We start from the raw sequence: 18893 nt of genomic DNA, 5'->3' as shown, positions 1-18893 counted from the left end.
GGAGCGAGAGAAGTGCAGTTTACGCATTTTCAAGGACTGAGTCACGCTCGCCTTGACCGTATTTATTCGTCTGTAGAGATATTACCCTTTTGCACCCAGTATCATGTAGAACCCGTGTCGTTCTCGGACCACTGTCTAGTTAAATGTCTGATGGGAAGCAAGGCAAAACAAAACACATCTTCATGTGATTTGTGGAAAATAAAGGTAAAGCTTCTGGGCGACGAATGCTTTATTCAAGCTGTGAAAGAGGCGATAAACGAAATGAAAGCAGAACGGACACCCACTGTTGGCGCACAATGGGACTTATTAAAGCAACATGTCAAAATGAAAGCCATAGAGCGATCTAGCTGCCTTAAGTATGAGGAAAAAGTCAAAGAAAGAAATTTAAGAACGATGCTCGAAAGGCTGGTTAAGCTTAAGTGTCGAGAGCCGGGCAAGTTTAAAGAAGACATCCGTAGCATAAAACAGAAACTCGAAGTAATAGACGAAGAACGCTGTCGGGGAGCGCTCGCGCGGGCCAGCGCAAAGGCTTGGGCTGCAGGGGAGACGCCCACAAAGCGAGCGCTGGGAATCGAAAAGGCCCATGGTCGCCGCAAGCACATCGATGTGATAGAAGAAAGCGGTGTTGAGATAACAGATACAGAGGGCATAGGCCAAGCGTTTTTTCGATTCTATGAAAGGTTATTTGCCCATAAATCAGTAGATGTGGAAGGTTTTAAAGCAGCATTCTTGGAACGCATGCCGCGGCTGTCGCAAGAAAGAATAGCAGTTGTCGAAGCGCCGATATCAATAGCAGAAATAGAAAAGGCGATGCATGATCTTAACTATGGCAAGTCGCCCGGGCCGGATGGTCTGAGAGCAGCATTTTACAAAGCATTTCAACATGACCTTTCCTCTGAGTTGAAAATGTCTTTGACGAAGCATTTGAGTTGGGAACGTTGCCCCTGTCATTCTCCAAAGCACGCACTGTGCTAATTCCAAAAACAGAATAAAAGGATAAGCTAGGACTTGTGACCTCATACAGACCAATTTCATTAACTAACTCTGATTATAAAATGTGAAAATATTGGCTTTTAAACTTCAGACAGTTATAACGCAGATTGTAGGATCCCATCAAACCTGTGGTATTAAGGGTCGCTCTATTTTTACTAATATTCATTCTATGAGGTGTGTGCTTGGGTGGTGTGATGCCTATCGGTCGGCGTTCGCAATCATTCAGCTTGACCTAGAAAAGGCATTTGATTGTGTACCTCATGCCATTTTGTTTGGCATACTTGAACATGTTAATTTAGGGTCAATCATCACGGACGGTATATCCATAGCGTATTGAAACTGCAAAACGCGCCTCATAGTCAACAACAGATTGGGGGGCCCCGTTGAGGTCCAGCGGAGTGTGCGTCAAGGGCGCCCAGCGAGTCCGCTCTTATTTTGTATTTATATTGAAACGCTATGTCTAGCAATTATTTAAAATGACCGGGTTCATGGCTTCCGATTACAGGCGTCGGAGGTAAAGCTCTTGGCGTACGCTGATGATATAGCTGTGTGCTGTATGGAAAAAGAGTCTCCTGGAGACCATTGCGGTAGTAAGAAGGTTTGGGGAAATGACAGGGAGCTTTGTGAATGGGGAAAGGTGCCTGGGGTTCTGGCATGGCGAGTGGCCGTCAGCAACCGACGCATTTGCTAACGTGAAGTTGGTTGAAACCCCAGTAAAGTACCTCGGCGTTCCCTTGGAAGATTATAAGAAAACTGATTATTTATGGCTATACAATGTGAAAGAAACACGAGAAAGGGCGGAGAGGTGGAAAGGTGCACACCTCTCAATTTTCGCAGGGGCGCCAGTGTGCAATTTATTTTTTGTTAGTAAATTATGGTATATTATGCAAGTGTTGTATTGTTCGCGAATGTATGTGCAGAAGTTGCATCGAGTTTTTGCTGTCTTTATTTGGGCATCCAGCTGGGAACGCTGCAGCCGCGCGAATCTTTTTCGGCGAGTGAAAAATGGGGGGCCTGGGTCTGGCGTACCTTTTCGTGCGACAGTTTGTAAATAGATTTTTTTTCTTTCGTGACGGGGGGGTCAAGGACCCGTTCTTAAGAACGGTGTGCCAAGTGAGACTTTGTTATGCGATTCCAGAGTTTGTTATCAGCAGTGAAATAATGCCTGGTACTGTATTCGGAAGCAAGGTTTGAGTACGGGATAGTTGGTATTCCATGGTTCAGTCGTCACTTACAGCGCATACATAGACGTCTATGTATGCGCTGTAAGTGACGATTGAACTGTATTCGGGTTTTTTTAAAGAAATAGTAGCGAGTGTCCGTTTTTTGTCAGTACGGTTTTCGAATGATTATCTGTTCAGTGTAAAAAGAAAGAAATTGCACAGTGACCTGTGTGCAGTTATTTTTCCAGTGACCATGTACAGAACCATATATATAGTAGAGGTCAAGGTAATAACGTTTTAAAACGCGTAAAAGGAATGCACGTGCCGCCAGGAGTGAAATCTTTATTTTTTTCAAGCTTCACACTGGTACACTGACAGTGAGAACGTTTTTGGAAGAACGCGGGTATTACATGCCGGAAACATGGTCAACGAGAAACAGTTGACCATGTTTTCCTGCATTGTTGGGAGGGGCTGTTCTTTTTGGATGTCCTCCAAAGAACCATAAAGAAGGATTTCCCGTTAGATCCGCACGGCATCAAATTTCTGCAGTTAGATTACGAGGATGGGGTCCCACTTGACCTCGTCATGCTGACAGGCCTCTACTGTCTATGGCGAGGCCGAATGGAAGGCTTCTATTGGGACCCAGACGCGCGGCCTGCACGCCTGCATTTCCGTGAACACATGTCCCGCTTTATAGAAGCACAAAAAGGACAAGTTGTTGAACCTGAGTGGCTACCAAGGATAGAAGCAGTGGCATTCCTCAAAGAATTCTAATAGACATAGTCAGCCAAGTCGTGCTGGCCGCTGTGTTACAGCATGTTTCTTTTTCTACATGATGCGTCGAATATTTTATTTGTTTGGTTTGTTTTTGGCTGTGTTGCTGATAAGATGTACGAGTATGTGAAAATGTAAGGAAGTGGCAATAAAGAAAAAGAAGGGCTCGTTGGTCTAGGGGTATGATTCTCGCTTAGGGTGCGAGAGGTCCCGGGTTCAAATCGCGGACGAGCCCGCTATTACTTTTTTTCTTTTTACAGTCAGCCGGCCATATAAAGACATGTTCAAATAAAACAGAAGAACACTATCCATTCTTTTTTTTTCAGTACGTTCCTATTCTCTTCTCAGCACAAACATGATCAAAGATGCCCACTTCTTTGTCTTCGTTTTTGCAGACAGCCAAGATGTTATGACACTGTAAACGTGCCGCGAATAAGAAGCAACGTCGGCTCGTTTTTCGTTCTTTTGTTCCTATTGTGAAGGCAACCAAACTGTGGTCACTAAAAGAGACTTGCTTGTTCTCGTACGTTTTGCATAACGGCACCAGTTCCAATGACACATAAGCTCTATCTAGCCGAGCATGGCTAAGTCCTTGAAAATGAGTAAAACGCGGAACACTGTGATCGTACAACACATAGCCGACGTCTTCCAGGTTGTATTCACTGACAAGATTGTTCAATAGCAGTGCACTACGATCATTCAGCGGCAGTTTTTTTACGCGATCCTCCGGAAAACAAACGCAGTTAAAATCGCCAAGTAAAACCAAAAGCTTGTCGGTCTTTAAATAATCCTCAACTCGTTCAAAAAAAGACTGTCTCTCGCCCTCTCTATTAGGGGCGTAAATACAGATAACTCGCCAGAAAACTTCATTCAAGGTAAAATCGACAACAACCAGGCGTCCCGTTTCACACACTGTGACTGCTTCTACACTTATATTTAGGCTATTGCGCAAAAAAATAGCGCAGCCCCCCGATGTGCCGGCCGCATGACAGACGCATACATTGTAACGGGGAACGAATTGTTGCACCATGCGATCCGTTTGCTCTTGACTCGCTATCTTGGTTTCCTGAACTGCGATTATGTCGAGATCGTTTTCCAGAAAGATACGACTCAATTGATATTGCCGCCGCCTCGTGCTTAGTCCTCGGACATTTAGCGTGGCAATACGAATCGCGGTGTTAATTGCGGCCTCCATTATGAGTAAGAACAATCGGGTCGCATAGCGCTTACCTTGAGCGACCCATGCACTATGCATAAAGTGGTGTCCTCTATTCTGTAGTACATGGCTCCGCCAGTCAAGCTGGCGGTATCACACGTAGTGACCATATCTAGGTCACTACAGCATTCTAGAATGCGTCGATGCTTTCGAGGGTAAAGTTGCAATGTTGCAGCTAGACCTGGAGAAGGCATTTGACCGTGTGGCTCATGATATTCTCTTCGAGATTTTAGAATACACGAACATAGGATCAGTGATTATAGATGGCTTAAAAATGGTGTACACAGACTGCAGCACACGGCTGATTATTAACAAGAGTCTCACGAGAAGTGTCAATGTCTGCTCATCTCTGAAACAGGGGTGCCCAATTTCGTCATTGCTTTTCGCAATATACCTGGAGCCTTTTTGCTTAGCCATTAAAGAGAACGAGAAAATAAGAGGTTTCAAATTACAGCAAAGTGAGGTGAAAGTGCTTTCCTACGCAGACGATCTAGCAGTGTTTGGCGATGACTATGACAGTGTCAGCGAAGTGGTAACTCTGGCGAAAACTTATTGTGAAATAACAGGTAGTGCCATAAACTGGGATAAGTGCATCGGGTTTTGGCATGGCGCGTGGCAAAGCAAACCACGCAGTTTCGCAAACATACAGTGGGTGACCATGCCTGTGAAATATCTTGGCGTGCCGCTTGAACATTACAAAGACAGTAAGCAGTTCTGGGAACAGGAAACACAGACGGCGAAGGAAAAAGCGCTGGCATGGCAAGGGCGCAATCTCTCAATGTTCGCGCGCTCCGCTGTGTGCAGCATTTTTCTGGTTGCAAAAATATGGTACATACTACAAGCGCTATTCATGTCGCGAGTGAATGTACAGAAACTGCATCGAGTGTTCGCTGTGTTCATTTGGAACTCAACTTGGGAACGCTGCAGCCGCTCTAATTTGTTCAGATCAGTTCGCAGCGGTGGTCTTGGATTGTCACACCTATTCGTGCGCCAGATTGTATAGCGGTTTATGTTCTTGCGGAACCACAGTGATCCATTTTTGCGCACCATGACACAAGTGCGATTAGGTAATCTGTTACCTGACTTCATTGTTTCGTGTTCCAATGTTGAATCCCCTCCAGTGAAAGGTTTCCTTCAGGAAGTAGTGTTATCTTTCCGTACGCTTAGTGTTGGATTCTCGCTAGAATATTTAAGTTCCGTCAAAAGAAAGAAATTGTACCATGACATGATAGACTCATTAATGCCAGTTCCAATGTATAGGTTAGCATACTATGGAGGTTCAGGCGATGATGTCCTCAAAAGGGTCAAAAGAATGCCTGTGAAACCATCGGTAAAATCATTCTTCTTCAAACTCCACACAAATACCTTGCCTGTAAAGACTTGGCTGGCCGACAAGGGAATATATGGGCCGTGGACCACCGATTGTATATTGTGTAAAAAACCAGAGACTGTCGATCACGTCTTCATTGATTGTTGGGATCCCTTTTTTCATTGGGACATCTTACAACGAACATTAAAGAAAGCATTACCAATAACCCCACGTGGTATCAGATACTTAGACACAGGCAATAACGATATTCCATATGACCTTATTATGCTGCTGAGCCTCCATAGTATATGGTCCACAAGAATGTCGGTATGTCATGCTGATGTAAATGCCCATTCTGTGCCAGAAAACTTTATTGAAAGTGTCGTCTACATGCGTGAAGTGTACAAAGCCCAGAAAGAACCGCCCGATTGGTTGCCGCTGTTCGATGAGTTGGCTAAATTCAAGCGATTTTAATTTTAGAGAGTCAGCATAAGCTAAGCTGATTCTCTTTTCACAATGTATTCGCATGGCATTTCTGTAACGAGGAAATAAAGAAAAAAAAAAGCAACGTCGGCTCCTTGGTCTAGGGGTATGATTCTCGCTTAGGGTGCGAGAGGTCCCGGGTTCAAATCCCGGACGAGCCCGTCATTACTTTTTACTGTCAGCCGGCATATAAAGACATGTTCAAATAAAACCGAAGAACATTATCCATTCTTTTTTGTTCAGTACGTTCCTATTCTCTACTCAGCGCAAACGTGATCAAAGATGCCCGCTTCGTTGTCCTCGTTTTTGCAGACAGCCAAGATGTTATGACACTGTAAACGTGCCGCGAAGGGGGAAAGACGTCGGCTCGTTGGTCTAGGGGTATGATTCTCGCTTAGGGTGCGAGAGGTCCCGGGTTCAAATCCCGGACGAGCCCGTTATTACTTTTTACTGTCAGCCGGCATATATAGACATGTTCAAATAAAACCGAAGAATATTATCCATTCTTTTTTGTTCAGTACGTTCCTATTCTCTTCTCAGCACAAACGTGATCAAAGATGCCCACTTCTTTGTCCTCGTTTTTGCAGACAGCCAAGATGTTATGACACTGTAAACGTGCCGCGAAGGGGGAAAGACGTCGGCTCGTTGGTCTAGGGGTATGATTCTCGCTTAGGGTGCGAGAGGTCCCGGGTTCAAGTCCCGGACGAGCCCGTTATTACTTTTTACTGTCAGCCGGCATATATAGATATGTTCAAATAAAACAGAAGAACACTATCCATTCTTTTTTTTCAGTACGTTCCTATTCTCTTCTCAGCACAAACGTGATCAAAGATGCCCACTTCTTTGTCCTCGTTTTTGCAGACAGCCAAGATGTTATGACACTGTAAAGGTGCCGCGAAGGGGGAAAGACGTCGGCTGGACGCGTCTTGGCTACCGAAGTGGAAGGACGTGCGTTTCATGGGCTCCCAAGGAGCGGTGGTTGCGGCTAACAGCGGCCGCGGTGACAGGATCGACGGAATGGATACCGAGGGATACGAAGTGGTTTTGCCTACTCTGCCATCAGGTCGTAGTGTTTTGAATACTTTATTTTTGCACGCGGAGGTCCGGTCGAGGCCTTACCGAGTCGAACATTTCCGGGACACGTTGGCGCGTCTTGGTTTGCTCCCTGAAGTGGTAGCGTTGGGGGCATACCAGATGAGCCACGTATGGGCTGTGACTTTCAAGAGCATGGAAGGGATGAAGAAAGCTTTGGAATGCGGCGAAATGAAGGTGAAGGGCCAACGTTGTTTGGTTATTGATCCGGCAAACCAGGACGTGCGTTTGAAGCTTCACTGGCTTCTTTTCAATGTGGCCGACGAAGATGTGCGTGTAGCGCTTGCTCCGTTCGGAAAGGTGACCGAGGTCTCGAAGGAAAAGTGGAGAGTTCAAGGGATCCAAGACAAGGGGTCGACGACACGCCTGGTGCGCCTCAAGCTCCATAACGGCATTAAGGTTGATGACCTTCCACACCAGCTTCGCGTAGCCGGTGACATGGCCCTCCTAGTCGCGCCTGGAAGAGCGCCATTGTGCCTGCGGTGTCACAGTAAGGGCCATATCAGACGAGAATGCCGAGTTCCTCGCTGCACGCACTGCCGTCGTTTTGGACACGAAGAATCTCAGTGCGTGAAGACGTACGCAAGTGTTGCGGGGCCGGTTGGAGGAGAAGACACTGCGGAACTCGTCATGGACGAGGCTGACGCTGAAGAAGCCGCAAGCGAAGCAACGCCGAAGCTCGAGGAACTTGATGCGGCAACGTTAATCCCGCCCGACATGCCCCACGACGCAAGTGTTAACAAGGAAAGCCGAAAGCTGAGCGACGCAGCTGGCGACGCCACCGGCGTCGTGAAAGTGCAGGATGCCTCAAAGCCGTCGAAGTCACCTGAGGAGCCAGCAGTCATGGAAGTAAGCGAGGGAACAAGCGGAGCCTCAGTCTCCAAGCGTGGCCACGACGCTACGCTGGACGAGCATGAGGCCCTGGCTGCAAGGATCTCGGAAGGACCGCCGCCAAAGGCTGCGATCATTCGGCGGTCAACGCTGAGGCCGCGTCCGAACATGCCTCCGGACCGGAGGGCGGCGGAGACGCCGCCGACGTAGCCGCGAGAGCGTGTGCTTCGCGGCGTCTCATCTAGGCCGCCTAGTGATCAAGCCAAACTCAAGGGACGATGGAACGCTATGACAGGGACATCAACTGTGCCTTCCTAAGGCTGCCATGGCAGCTGCGGAAGGCTTGTGCAAAAGGCGAAGGCAGCTTTGGCCCAAGACGCATGAGGTGGGTACCATGCGGTTCGTTTGTTCTTCAAAAAACATACCAATGGCTCAAAACACTGCACTTCGTTTTGCTACTCTAAATGTCCGCGGTCTTTGTGCCAAAAAGCGGCAATACCAGCTTAGCCGGCTTTTCTTAGAAACAGATGTTGAGATAGCAGCGGTGCAGGAGACAAAGATAGAAAGTAAGGAACAAACGGATCGCATGGTGCTGCAGTTTCGCAATAGATACAATGTTTGTGTATCACATGCTGTTGGGACTTCCGCGGGGTGCGCTATCTTCATTAGAAACAACCTGGGAATTAGAGAAGAAGGGGTCTTTTCTTGTGAAAGTGGAAGACTGGTTTTTGTGGATTTTTCCTTTTTGGGTGTAGGTTGGCGCGTGATATGTGTCTACGCCCCAAACACTGAAAGTGAGCGTGTGCCTTTCTTTGAGACAGTAAATCAGCATTTACAGTGTGACAGGAAAGTCGTATTGCTAGGAGATTTTAATTGTGTATGTTACGCGGCCGATCGAGTGAAAAACCTTCCAGTGCATGACAAAAGTGCTTTACTTTTAAACACACTAGTGCAAGAATCTGATCTTGATGACGTCGGTAATTTCCTGTGTTCTACCGGCACGCCTGCATTCACACATTTTCAAGGGCAAAGTCACGCAAGGCTAGATAGAGGGTATGTCGCACTGGAGCTTGTTCCGATGTGTGGCAGCTATAGTGTGAAACACGTCTCATTCAGCGATCACAGCCTTGTAACTTTTAGTGTAGGTACCAAAGAAAGAAAATCGAAGTTTAACTGGAAGTTGTGGAAGTTCAACGATCGGCTGTTAATGAACGAATCCTTTTGTGAAAGCGTGAAGCAAAAGTTAGATAATTTGATCGAAGCCGAAGATGGCAACGTGCTAGAATTATGGGAGAACTTTAAACAAGGAGTCAAGATGAGTGCTATAGAAGAAGCCACTAAAGAGAAATTTATTAAAAGGAAAAAAGAAAATGAAATGCAACGTGAGCTTGATTTTTTGTACACCGGGGAAAGCGAGAGACCTGGGAGCCGAACAAAAGAAATAAGACAACTGAAAAGCTAGCTTGAGCTTATCGAAGAAGAAAAGTTCAAAGGAGCAGTTATAAGGGCACGAGCTGAAAGGGTTTGGCTAGGTGAGACACCTTCTAAACGAGCCTTATCTGACGAAAAGGCATACGCGAGGCGAAATGAAATCAGAATGATTCAATACGAGAACGAGATCACGAGCCAACCTCAAAAAATTGAAGAGGCATTTCTTGATCATTATAGCAAATTATTCGGGACTGTTAAAGACGTCACAGAAGAATTCAAGACGGACTTTTTGTCAAACATGCCGCAATTAGAGGAAGACATTCAAAAGCGTCTGGAGTGGCCTCTGAGCATCACCGAAGTGGAAGGAGCCATAGATGATTTAGTTGTAGGCAAGTCTCCGGGACCCGATGGACTCGGAGCGGCCTTTTATAAAGCCTTCAAAAGAGATGTCAGTGAGATCCTGTTACGGTTGTTTAAGGAGGCCTGTGAGCAAAAACAGGTTCCTCCTTCTTTTCGGACATCGCACGTAGTTCTGATACCGAAATCCGAGGACCCAGAAAAATTGTTAGCTGTCGATGCTTACCGGCCGATATCACTAATGAATGTAGACTATAAGATATTTACAAGAGTGCTCGGAAAGCGATTACAGGGAGTGGTGACCAGAATAGTAGGGTCGCATCAAACATGCGGCATTAAAGGAAGGTCTATCTACACAAACATTCATATTGCCAGAAGTATTTTAGAATACTGTAACGACCTAGGTGAACACTGTGCCATGTTACAGTTAGATATGCAAAAGGCTTTCGACCGTGTGGCCCATAAAATTCTTTTCAGTATTCTAGAACACATAAAGGTAGGGGATTTGATCTTAGATGGGGTAAAGATGTGCTATCAAGACTGTACCGCCAGCCTCATTATAAACAAGGAGGTTACCAAAACCTTTAGCGTCCGGTCATCTGTGCGCCAGGGGTGTGGTTTGTCGCCTCTTTTATTCGCGATTTACCTAGAGCCGCTTTGTAGGAAAATCAAGAATGACAATAGAATATCGGGTTTCAGAGTGCAGTCCGCGGAAGTGAAAGTGCTGGCATACGCGGATGACATCGCGTTGTTTTGTCGGGATAAAGAAAGCATCGAAATAGCGGTCGCAGAGGCTTTATCATACTGCAGAATGACAGGCAGTGCTATAAACTTTGATAAATCCCTAGGGGTATGGATCGGCAACTGGGAAGACCATCCGAGTACGTTTGCAGATATCCGCTGGTCAGTCACGCCGGCAAAGTACCTAGGGGTGCCGCTTGAGCACTACCGTGACGCCGTTGATTACTGGAATGCCGAAACTGAAAGGGTTCGTGAAGGTACACTTAAATGGGGAGGCCGCAATTTCTCTATGTTTGCTCGTGCGACAGTGTGCAACCTGTTTGCCGTCGCTAAAATTTCTTACGTGCTCCAAGTGTTGTGCATGTCAAGGGCTAACATACAACGTTTACACAGAGAACTCGCAGTGTTTGTATGGGGTTCAAGCTGGGAGCGCACGAGTCGCACTAATCTCTTTCGTTCGGTTAAAAATGGAGGATTAGGTCTGGCACATTTGTTCATTAAGCAGATTGTGTCGAGGTTTGTTTTTTTACGGGACCAAAATGACCCATTTTTATTAACTATGTTTCAAACAAGGCTGAGCGAAGCTATACCTGAGTTTATTGTATCGTCACATCGGTGCAGTCAAGGCAGAGCGCGTGGTTTCTTAAAAGAGGTAGTCTTGGCTTTTCAGCTGTTAAAGGTTCGGTTTTCCATGGAATACTTAAGTAGGGTACCACGAAAGCGCTTATATAAGGACCGGGTAGACACAATGTTGCCGGTGCCATTGTATCGCTCGATGTTCTGCATTGGACCTGAAAAGGACGTACTAAAAAGAGTAAAACGAATGCCAGTACGCCCGTCGGTAAAGTCCTTCTTTTTCCAGCTTCACACCAATACTTTACCTGTGAAACCATGGCTAGATGAAAAAGGCCTTACCGTGCCTTGGAGCGTCAACTGTTTACTATGCCAAAAACCCGAAACAGTAGAACACATTTTTCTTGACTGCTGGGATGCTGTGTTCCATTGGGACATCTTACAGAGAACACTAAAGAAGGACTTGCCGATTACTCCATATGGGATTCGTTTCTTGCCTACTCTAAATGAAGACAATGTACCCTATGACATGTTCATGCTGGTGTCCTTACATAGTTTATGGAAAACTAGAATGGCTGTGAGACATGCTGAAGTAAATGCCCGGCCTGTTAGAGAATACTTCATTGAAAGCATTTGTCATATTAAGGAAATGTATAATTTGCAAAAAGAAAAACCAACATGGCTCAGTGTGATGACTGAGCTAGCGAATTTCAAGCGTTTTTAGCCCTGTGACTGCCAACCAGTGGCAGAGTTTTTGTCGTGACCGTTGTGTATTGATAAAATGTCTTGTTTTGTAGCCTTGTTGCCACGTCAGTAATAAAGAAAAAAAAAAGCTCGCTGGTCTAGGGGTATGATTCTCACTTAGGGTGCGAGAGGTCCCGGGTTCAAATCCCGGACGAGCCCGTTATTACTTTTTACTGTCAGCCGGCATATAAAGACATGTTCAAATAAAACCGAAGAATATTATCCATTCTTTTTTGTTCAGTACGTTCCTATTCTCTTCTCAGCACAAACGTGATCAAAGATGCCCACTTCTTTGTCCTCGTTTTTGCAGACAGCCAAGATGTTATGACACTGTAAACGTGCCGCGAAGGGGGAAAAAGACGTCGGCTCGTTGGTCTAGGGGTATGATTCTCGCTTAGGGTGCGAGAGGTCCCGGGTTCAAATCCCGGACGAGCCCGTTATTACTTTTTACTGTCAGCCGGCATATATAGACATGTTCAAATAAAACCGAAGAATATTATCCATTCTTTTTTGTTCAGTACGTTCCTATTCTCTTCTCAGCACAAACGTGATCAAAGATGCCCACTTCTTTGTCCTCGTTTTTGCAGACAGCCAAGATGTTATGACACTGTAAACGTGCCGCGAAGGGGGAAAGACGTCGGCTCGTTGGTCTAGGGGTATGATTCTCGCTTAGGGTGCGAGAGGTCCCGGGTTCAAATCCCGGACGAGCCCGTTATTACTTTTTACTGTCAGCCGGCATATATAGACATGTTCAAATAAAACCGAAGAATATTATCCATTCTTTTTTGTTCAGTACGTTCCTATTCTCTTCTCAGCACAAACGTGATCAAAGATGCCCACTTCTTTGTCCTCGTTTTTGCAGACAGCCAAGATGTTATGACACTGTAAACGTGCCGCGAAGGGGGAAAGACCTCGGCTCGTTGGTCTAGGGGTATGATTCTCGCTTAGGGTGCGAGAGGTCCCGGGTTCAAATCCCGGACGAGCCCGTTATTACTTTTTACTGTCAGCCGGCATATATAGATATGTTCAAATAAAACAGAAGAACACTATCCATTCTTTTTTTTCAGTACGTTCCTATTCTCTTCTCAGCACAAACGTGATCAAAGATGCCCACTTCTTTGTCCTCGTTTTTGCAGACAGCCAAGATGTTATGACACTGTAAACGTGCCGCGAAGGGGGAAAGACGTCGGCTCGTTGGTCTTGGCTACCGAAGTGGAAGGACGTGGCTGTCATGAGCTCCGTCGGAGCGGCATCAGCGGCCCAGCAGGGCCGCGGTTCTAGGTTTTTTGTCAACGAGGATCCTGATTATCAGGTGCTACTGCCTCAACTACCAACAGGGCGACTTGTTACGAATACTTTATTTTTGCATGCTGATATGCGTGCAAGGCCATACCGGGCGGAAAACTTCCGTGACATGCTGTCGAGCATGAAGTTGCTGTCTGACATTGTCGCCCTAGGGGCGTATCGAATGAGTCATGTGTGGGCCGTGACTTTCAAAAGTAGTGACGGAGTGAAAGAACTGCTGCGGGCAAAGGACTTGAAGGTGAAGGATAGACCATGTATCGTCGTCGACCCTGGGAATCAAGCAATGCACCTCAAGCTACACTGGATGTTACACAACGTGCCGGACGAGGACATTCGTGAAGCCCTGGCGCCTTACGGCCGAGTCACGGATGTGGCAAGAGAGCGGTGGCGGGTGCATGGCCTTCAGGATAAAGGTTCTTCAACGCGCCTGGTCACCCTGATGCCGAGGAAAGGCTTGGGGGCGGACGACGTGCCTCATCTGTTACGGGTAGCCGGTGAGGAAGCTCTCGTGGTGATTCCTGGAAGAGCACCGCTCTGCCTTCGTTGCCGCAACACAGGGCAGATCCGGCGCGACTGCCACGTCCCGCGCTGTGCCCGTTGTCGTCGCCACGGCCATGACGAGTCGCAGTGCGTGAGGACATACGCAAACGTGACGGGGCCGACGGCTGCAGATGAAAGCGCTGAACTTCTTATGGACGAAGTGGATGCCGAGGAAGCCTCTGCCGGGAGCGCCAACGAGGTGAAGGTCACAGCGACACAACCACCGAAACCGCAGGGGCAAACGACTGCCGGAGCGGTAGGTGTGCCAGGAACGCCTACGCGACCTGTGAGCAGGGGCTCGGCCGTCGACGTTCATAAGCAAGACATCGCGGCCAAAGAAACGCCTGCCGTCTCGACTATGGCATCATCTGACAACGAAGCGATGGACGTTACCAATGCTGTTGTGGCGGTCGGGAAGCGAACACACGAAGAATCAACAAGCGACGGCGGGCAAACTGGCAAACCGAACAGCGAGGAACCGCCGCCAAAGTCGGTGGTAACGCGCCGGCCGTCATTACGGCCGACGCCGAATATCCCGCCGGACAAAAGACCGGCGGCGCCGACGCCAAAGTAGCCGTAGGGACTTGTGCCTGCAAAGGCACTCAGACGCGAGCTTGCGAGAGCCCAACGCTACCGAAGGGTCGGGGAGGTCAGCCGCTGCTCAAGCAAGGTATTTTGTGGACTGCACTTCAATGTGTCGCGAAACAGCCGCTCTGTCCGTCAGCACTTGTAGACGTAACTTAAGTATACCTAGAGGTGCTACGTGTGATTATATACGGTTTTCTTTTATGCCTACCTTTCCCGCTTATTAACAATGGATTTGAAGAGGGGAATACGAGTTGCTACTATTAATGTACGCGGCCTCGCTTCAAGACGGAGGCAGTACCAGCTCAGCCGACTATGCGTTGAAAATGAACTCGATATTATAGCTATACAAGAGACGAAAGTTGAAAGCGAGGAGCAAACAAACAAAATGGAAACACCTTTCAGAACATATTATAACATATGCACATGTCACGCTATCGGCACGTCTGGTGGATGCGCTGTCTTGGTTCGAAAGGGTATTGGTATAAATGAAGATATGGTTACTGTGAGCGAAAGTGGGCGTTTTATTGTTCTTGATTTTTCTTTTAATGGATCACAATGGAGGATTATATGTGTGTATGCGCCAAATGATATCAATGAAAGATGTCGTTTTTTCTCGAATCTAGAAGAGTACCTTCGTTGTGACAAGTACATCATCTTTCTTGGTGACTTTAATTGTGTGTGTCATGCAGAAGATCGTGCTAAACGTAAATTCCCGCAGGACAAGAGCGCAGTGATATTGAACACCTTAGTAAATGACTACTACCTAGAAGACGTTGGTCGCCTTTTGGCCGGTACTTTGCAGCCGCAATTTACGCACTATCAACGAGATAGCCAAGCACGACTTGACAGAGCTTACATCTCGTTAGATCTTGTGCCTCTATGCGATAACTATGTCGTGAAGCCGGTGTCCTTTAGCGATCACAGTATAGTGTGGTTTGCACTCGGTGCCAAGCCAAAAAAGCCGTGGTTCGATTGGGCACTTTGGAAATTCAACGAAAAACACTTAAGTGACGACAAATTTATAAACGATGTAAAGCACGAAATTCAAAGCATGTTGAGTAATGAGAGTGTACCTTGGGCAGAAGTATGGGAAGACTTTAAGGTTCGCGTTAAAATGGTTGCGATTGAAGTAGGAACTGTTAGAAGACACAATGAAAAAATGAAAGAAAATGAGCTCCAGAAGGAACTAAATTATCTGATTTCTATGGACAGTGCGGAACCTGGAAAATTTAGTGATGAAATCAGAACAGTTAAAAACGCGATGGAAGCTATTGACACGGAAAAATATAGAGCAGCAGTTATTCGGGCACGGACGGAAAGACTGTGGGTTGATGGAACGCCGAACAAACGCGCCATTGCCGATGAAAAGAGGTACGCAAGGAAAAATGAAATAAGACAGATTAATTATCGGGATGAGGTTACTTCCGACTCGAATATGATTGAACAGGCCTTTACTGAACACTACCGCAAGTTGTTCGGCGTCCCAATCCACGTGGGAGCTGAATTTGAAGCAAGTTTCGTGAATTTTATGCCGCGCGTTGATGACGACGTAAAAGCCAGTCTCGAGGAACCGATCAGCGTCCGAGAAATAGAACACGCGATCGAAGAACTTCCTGCAGGCAAATCACCGGGTCCCGATGGCTTAGGAGCCACCTTTTATAAGGCTTTTGCACCTGGGCTTGCTCAAGTGTTGGAGCATGTATACTCTGAGGCACATAAATATAAGCGACTGCCACCTTCTTTCAGAAGTGCACACATGGTTTTAATACCGAAAACAGATGACCACAAGGCGCTTTTATCGGTTGGGTCATACAGGCCAATTAGCCTTACAAATACCGATTATAAAATACTCATGAAGGTATTGGCAAAGAGACTTCAAACAGTCATTACAAATCTTGTCGGTCCGCATCAAACTTGCGGCATAAAAGGCCGCACTATTACTACAAACAGCCACGTAGCGCGAAGCGTTCTAGAGTGTTGCGACGTCTTCGCTAGACGCGTCGCTTTGTTGCAACTCGACCTGGCGAAAGCCTTCGACCGTGTGTCCCACGATGCTCTTTTTCTTGTTTTGGAATATGTTAACGTAGGGAAAGTAATCTTAGATTGCGTCAAAATGGCCTACGACCAATGCACGACACAGATTATAATTAATAAGTCCCTCAGCGAGAAGCTGTCACTCAGATCTTCCCTTAGACAAGGGTGTCCACTAAGTCCATTGCTTTTTGCATTGTACCTCGAGCCTTTCTGTTTAGCAGTGATGCGCAATGAAAACGTCCGAGGATTTCGGCTACAGCTTTCTGAAGTCAAGGTACTGGCATACGCTGATGACATCGCAGTCTTCTGCGAGGGTCGTGATAGCGTACTTGAAGTTGTACATCTTGTAAAGAAGTACTGTGAACAATCTGGGTCCCAGATCAATTGGCAAAAAAGCATCGGTATATGGCACGGTCATTGGGACATTATACCAGCTCACTTTGCAAACATCCGGTGGTCAACAACGCCAACTAAGTACTTGGGTGTGCCGCTCGAGCACTATAATGATACTGCACAGTACTGGTCCGATGAAGCTGATAGAATGAGTGAAAAATCAAAGGGTTGGTTTGGCCAAGATTTGTCAATGTCTGGACGTGCATCTGTGTGCAATCTCTTTTTAGTAGCGAAAGTGTGGTATATTATGCAAGTGTTATCAATGTGTCGCTCAAGTGTGCAAAAAATGCATCGTGTATTTGCCGTATTCATATGGGCTTCCAGTTGGGAAAGGATAAGCAGAACCAATTTGTTTCGTTCAGCTCGAAGTGGTGGGCTAGGTCTGTCGCATTTGTTTATCAGACAAATTGTGTCGCGTTTTCTTTTTTTTCGGGATCAGAGAAATGATTTTCTACGCACAGTAATTCAAGTTCGTTTGGGAAAAGCACTGCCGCAATATGTTGTAACGACCAGTGATGTGAAGGGAGGAAGTATTAGGGGATATCTGCGCGAAGTGGTTGATTCACTTCGTATGTTGCGTGTGCGGTTTTCCATGGAATATCTGTGCTCTGTGACAAGAAAAACACTGTATAAAGACTTAGTTGATACAATGTTGCCAATACCATTGTACAGGTCTGTAAACTGGGGAGGCCAAGGAGATGATGTACTTAAACGGGTGAAAAAAATGCCAGTTAGACCCTCTCAAAAAACGTTTTTCTTTAAGCTACACACAAACACGCTACCCGTAAAAACATGGTTAGACGAAAAAGGAATATATGTGCCATGGACAGTAAACTGCTTACTTTGTAAAAAGCCAGAGACCATTGAACACGTTTTCATCGATTGCTGGGACCCAACATTTCATTGGGATATCTTACAACGTACACTTAAAAAAGAACTACCGATTACACCTCTTGGTATTCGATATTTGCCAACCGATAACGAAGGAGGAGTTCCGTACGATATGTTTATGCTCCTTGGCCTCCACAGTCTGTGGAAAACGAGAATGGCAGTGCGACACTCGGATGTCGATACCCGTCCGGCGAGAATAAACTTCATCGAAAGTGTCGCGTATATTCGGGAAATATATCGTGCCCAGAGTGAGCCTCCCGAGTGGGTGGCTATTCTTGATGAACTGATCAAGCTGAAGCGATTTTAATATATAATGTTAGCCAAAGTGTGGTTGACATGTTTTAGCATTTGAATGTGTTCTTGGTTTGTGCTGCAAACAGGCAATAAAGAAAAAAAAAAAGGCTCGTTGGTCTAGGGGTATGATTCTCGCTTAGGGTGCGAGAGGTCCCGGGTTCAAATCCCGGACGAGCCCGTTATTACTTTTTACTGTCAGCCGGCATATATAGACATGTTCAAATAAAACCGAAGAATATTATCCATTCTTTTTTGTTCAGTACGTTCCTATTCTCTTCTCAGCACAAACGTGATCAAAGATGCCCACTTCTTTGTCCTCGTTTTTGCAGACAGCCAAGATGTTATGACACTGTAAACGTGCCGCGAAGGGGGAAAGACGTCGGCTCGTTGGTCTAGGGGTATGATTCTCGCTTAGGGTGCGAGAGGTCCCGGGTTCAAATCCCGGACGAGCCCGTTATTACTTTTTACTGTCAGCCGGCATATATAGACATGTTCAAATAAAACCGAAGAATATTATCCATTCTTTTTTGTTCAGTACGTTCCTATTCTCTTCTCAGCACAAACGTGATCAAAGATGCCCACTTCTTTGTCCTCGTTTTTGCAGACAGCCAAGATGTTATGACACTGTAAACGTGCCGCGAAGGGGGAAAGACGTCGGCTCGTTGGTCTAGGGGTATGATTCTCGCTTAGGGTGCGAGAGGTCCCTGGTTCAAATCCCGGACGAGCCCGTTATTACTTTTTACTGTCAGCCGGCATATAAAGACATGTTAAAATAAAACCGAAGAATATTATCCATTCTTTTTTGTTCAGTACGTTCCTATTCTCTTCTCAGCACAAACGTGATCAAAGATGCCCACTTCTTTGTCCTCGTTTTTGCAGACAGCCAAGATGTTATGACACTGTAAACGTGCCGCGAAGGGGGAAAGACGTCGGCTCGTTGGTCTAGGGGTATGATTCTCGCTTAGGGTGCGAGAGGTCCCGGGTTCAAATCCCGGACGAGCCCGTTATTACTTTTTACTGTCAGCCGGCATATATAGACATGTTCAAATAAAACCGAAGAATATTATCCATTCTTTTTTGTTCAGTACGTTCCTATTCTCTTCTCAGCACAAACGTGATCAAAGATGCCCACTTCTTTGTC

The 18893-nt window shown here is 46.3% G+C and overlaps 1 protein-coding gene and 11 non-coding genes across 12 annotated transcripts; all 12 read left to right on the top strand.

Moving 5' to 3' along the window:
- Positions 1-3093: 3093 nt before the first annotated feature.
- TRNAP-AGG (transfer RNA proline (anticodon AGG)) lies at positions 3094-3165 on the top strand. The gene has a single exon. It is a non-coding gene; the product is annotated as a tRNA-Pro (tRNA).
- Positions 3166-6027: 2862 nt separating this feature from the next.
- TRNAP-AGG (transfer RNA proline (anticodon AGG)) lies at positions 6028-6099 on the top strand. The gene has a single exon. It is a non-coding gene; the product is annotated as a tRNA-Pro (tRNA).
- Positions 6100-6302: 203 nt separating this feature from the next.
- Positions 6303-6374, top strand: TRNAP-AGG (transfer RNA proline (anticodon AGG)). The gene has a single exon. It is a non-coding gene; the product is annotated as a tRNA-Pro (tRNA).
- Positions 6375-6577: 203 nt separating this feature from the next.
- Positions 6578-6649, top strand: TRNAP-AGG (transfer RNA proline (anticodon AGG)). Its single transcript has one exon. It is a non-coding gene; the product is annotated as a tRNA-Pro (tRNA).
- Positions 6650-6867: 218 nt separating this feature from the next.
- LOC142571163 (uncharacterized) lies at positions 6868-8359 on the top strand. Its single transcript, XM_075679442.1, has one exon. It carries the CDS (start codon positions 6896-6898, stop codon positions 8069-8071), a length of 1176 nt encoding a protein of 391 aa, XP_075535557.1. The 5' UTR covers positions 6868-6895; the 3' UTR covers positions 8072-8359.
- A 3712-nt stretch (positions 8360-12071) lies between these two features.
- On the top strand, positions 12072-12143 carry TRNAP-AGG (transfer RNA proline (anticodon AGG)). The gene has a single exon. It is a non-coding gene; the product is annotated as a tRNA-Pro (tRNA).
- Positions 12144-12346: 203 nt separating this feature from the next.
- TRNAP-AGG (transfer RNA proline (anticodon AGG)) lies at positions 12347-12418 on the top strand. The gene has a single exon. It is a non-coding gene; the product is annotated as a tRNA-Pro (tRNA).
- A 203-nt stretch (positions 12419-12621) lies between these two features.
- Positions 12622-12693, top strand: TRNAP-AGG (transfer RNA proline (anticodon AGG)). The gene has a single exon. It is a non-coding gene; the product is annotated as a tRNA-Pro (tRNA).
- A 5165-nt stretch (positions 12694-17858) lies between these two features.
- Positions 17859-17930, top strand: TRNAP-AGG (transfer RNA proline (anticodon AGG)). Its single transcript has one exon. It is a non-coding gene; the product is annotated as a tRNA-Pro (tRNA).
- A 203-nt stretch (positions 17931-18133) lies between these two features.
- Positions 18134-18205, top strand: TRNAP-AGG (transfer RNA proline (anticodon AGG)). Its single transcript has one exon. It is a non-coding gene; the product is annotated as a tRNA-Pro (tRNA).
- A 203-nt stretch (positions 18206-18408) lies between these two features.
- On the top strand, positions 18409-18480 carry TRNAP-AGG (transfer RNA proline (anticodon AGG)). Its single transcript has one exon. It is a non-coding gene; the product is annotated as a tRNA-Pro (tRNA).
- A 203-nt stretch (positions 18481-18683) lies between these two features.
- TRNAP-AGG (transfer RNA proline (anticodon AGG)) lies at positions 18684-18755 on the top strand. Its single transcript has one exon. It is a non-coding gene; the product is annotated as a tRNA-Pro (tRNA).
- Positions 18756-18893: the final 138 nt, after the last annotated feature.

This window comes from Dermacentor variabilis, chromosome 1, assembly GCF_050947875.1.
Source record: "Dermacentor variabilis isolate Ectoservices chromosome 1, ASM5094787v1, whole genome shotgun sequence".
NCBI lineage: Eukaryota > Metazoa > Arthropoda > Arachnida > Ixodida > Ixodidae > Dermacentor > Dermacentor variabilis.
The sequence above is the reverse complement of the archived record's forward strand: the minus strand, read 5'-3'. Positions and strand labels throughout refer to the sequence as shown.

Coding starts and splice junctions, on each gene's coding strand:
- LOC142571163 (XM_075679442.1), top strand. CDS start 6,896: ATGGGCTCCCAAGGAGCGGTGGTTGCGGCTAACAGCGGCCGCGGTGAC.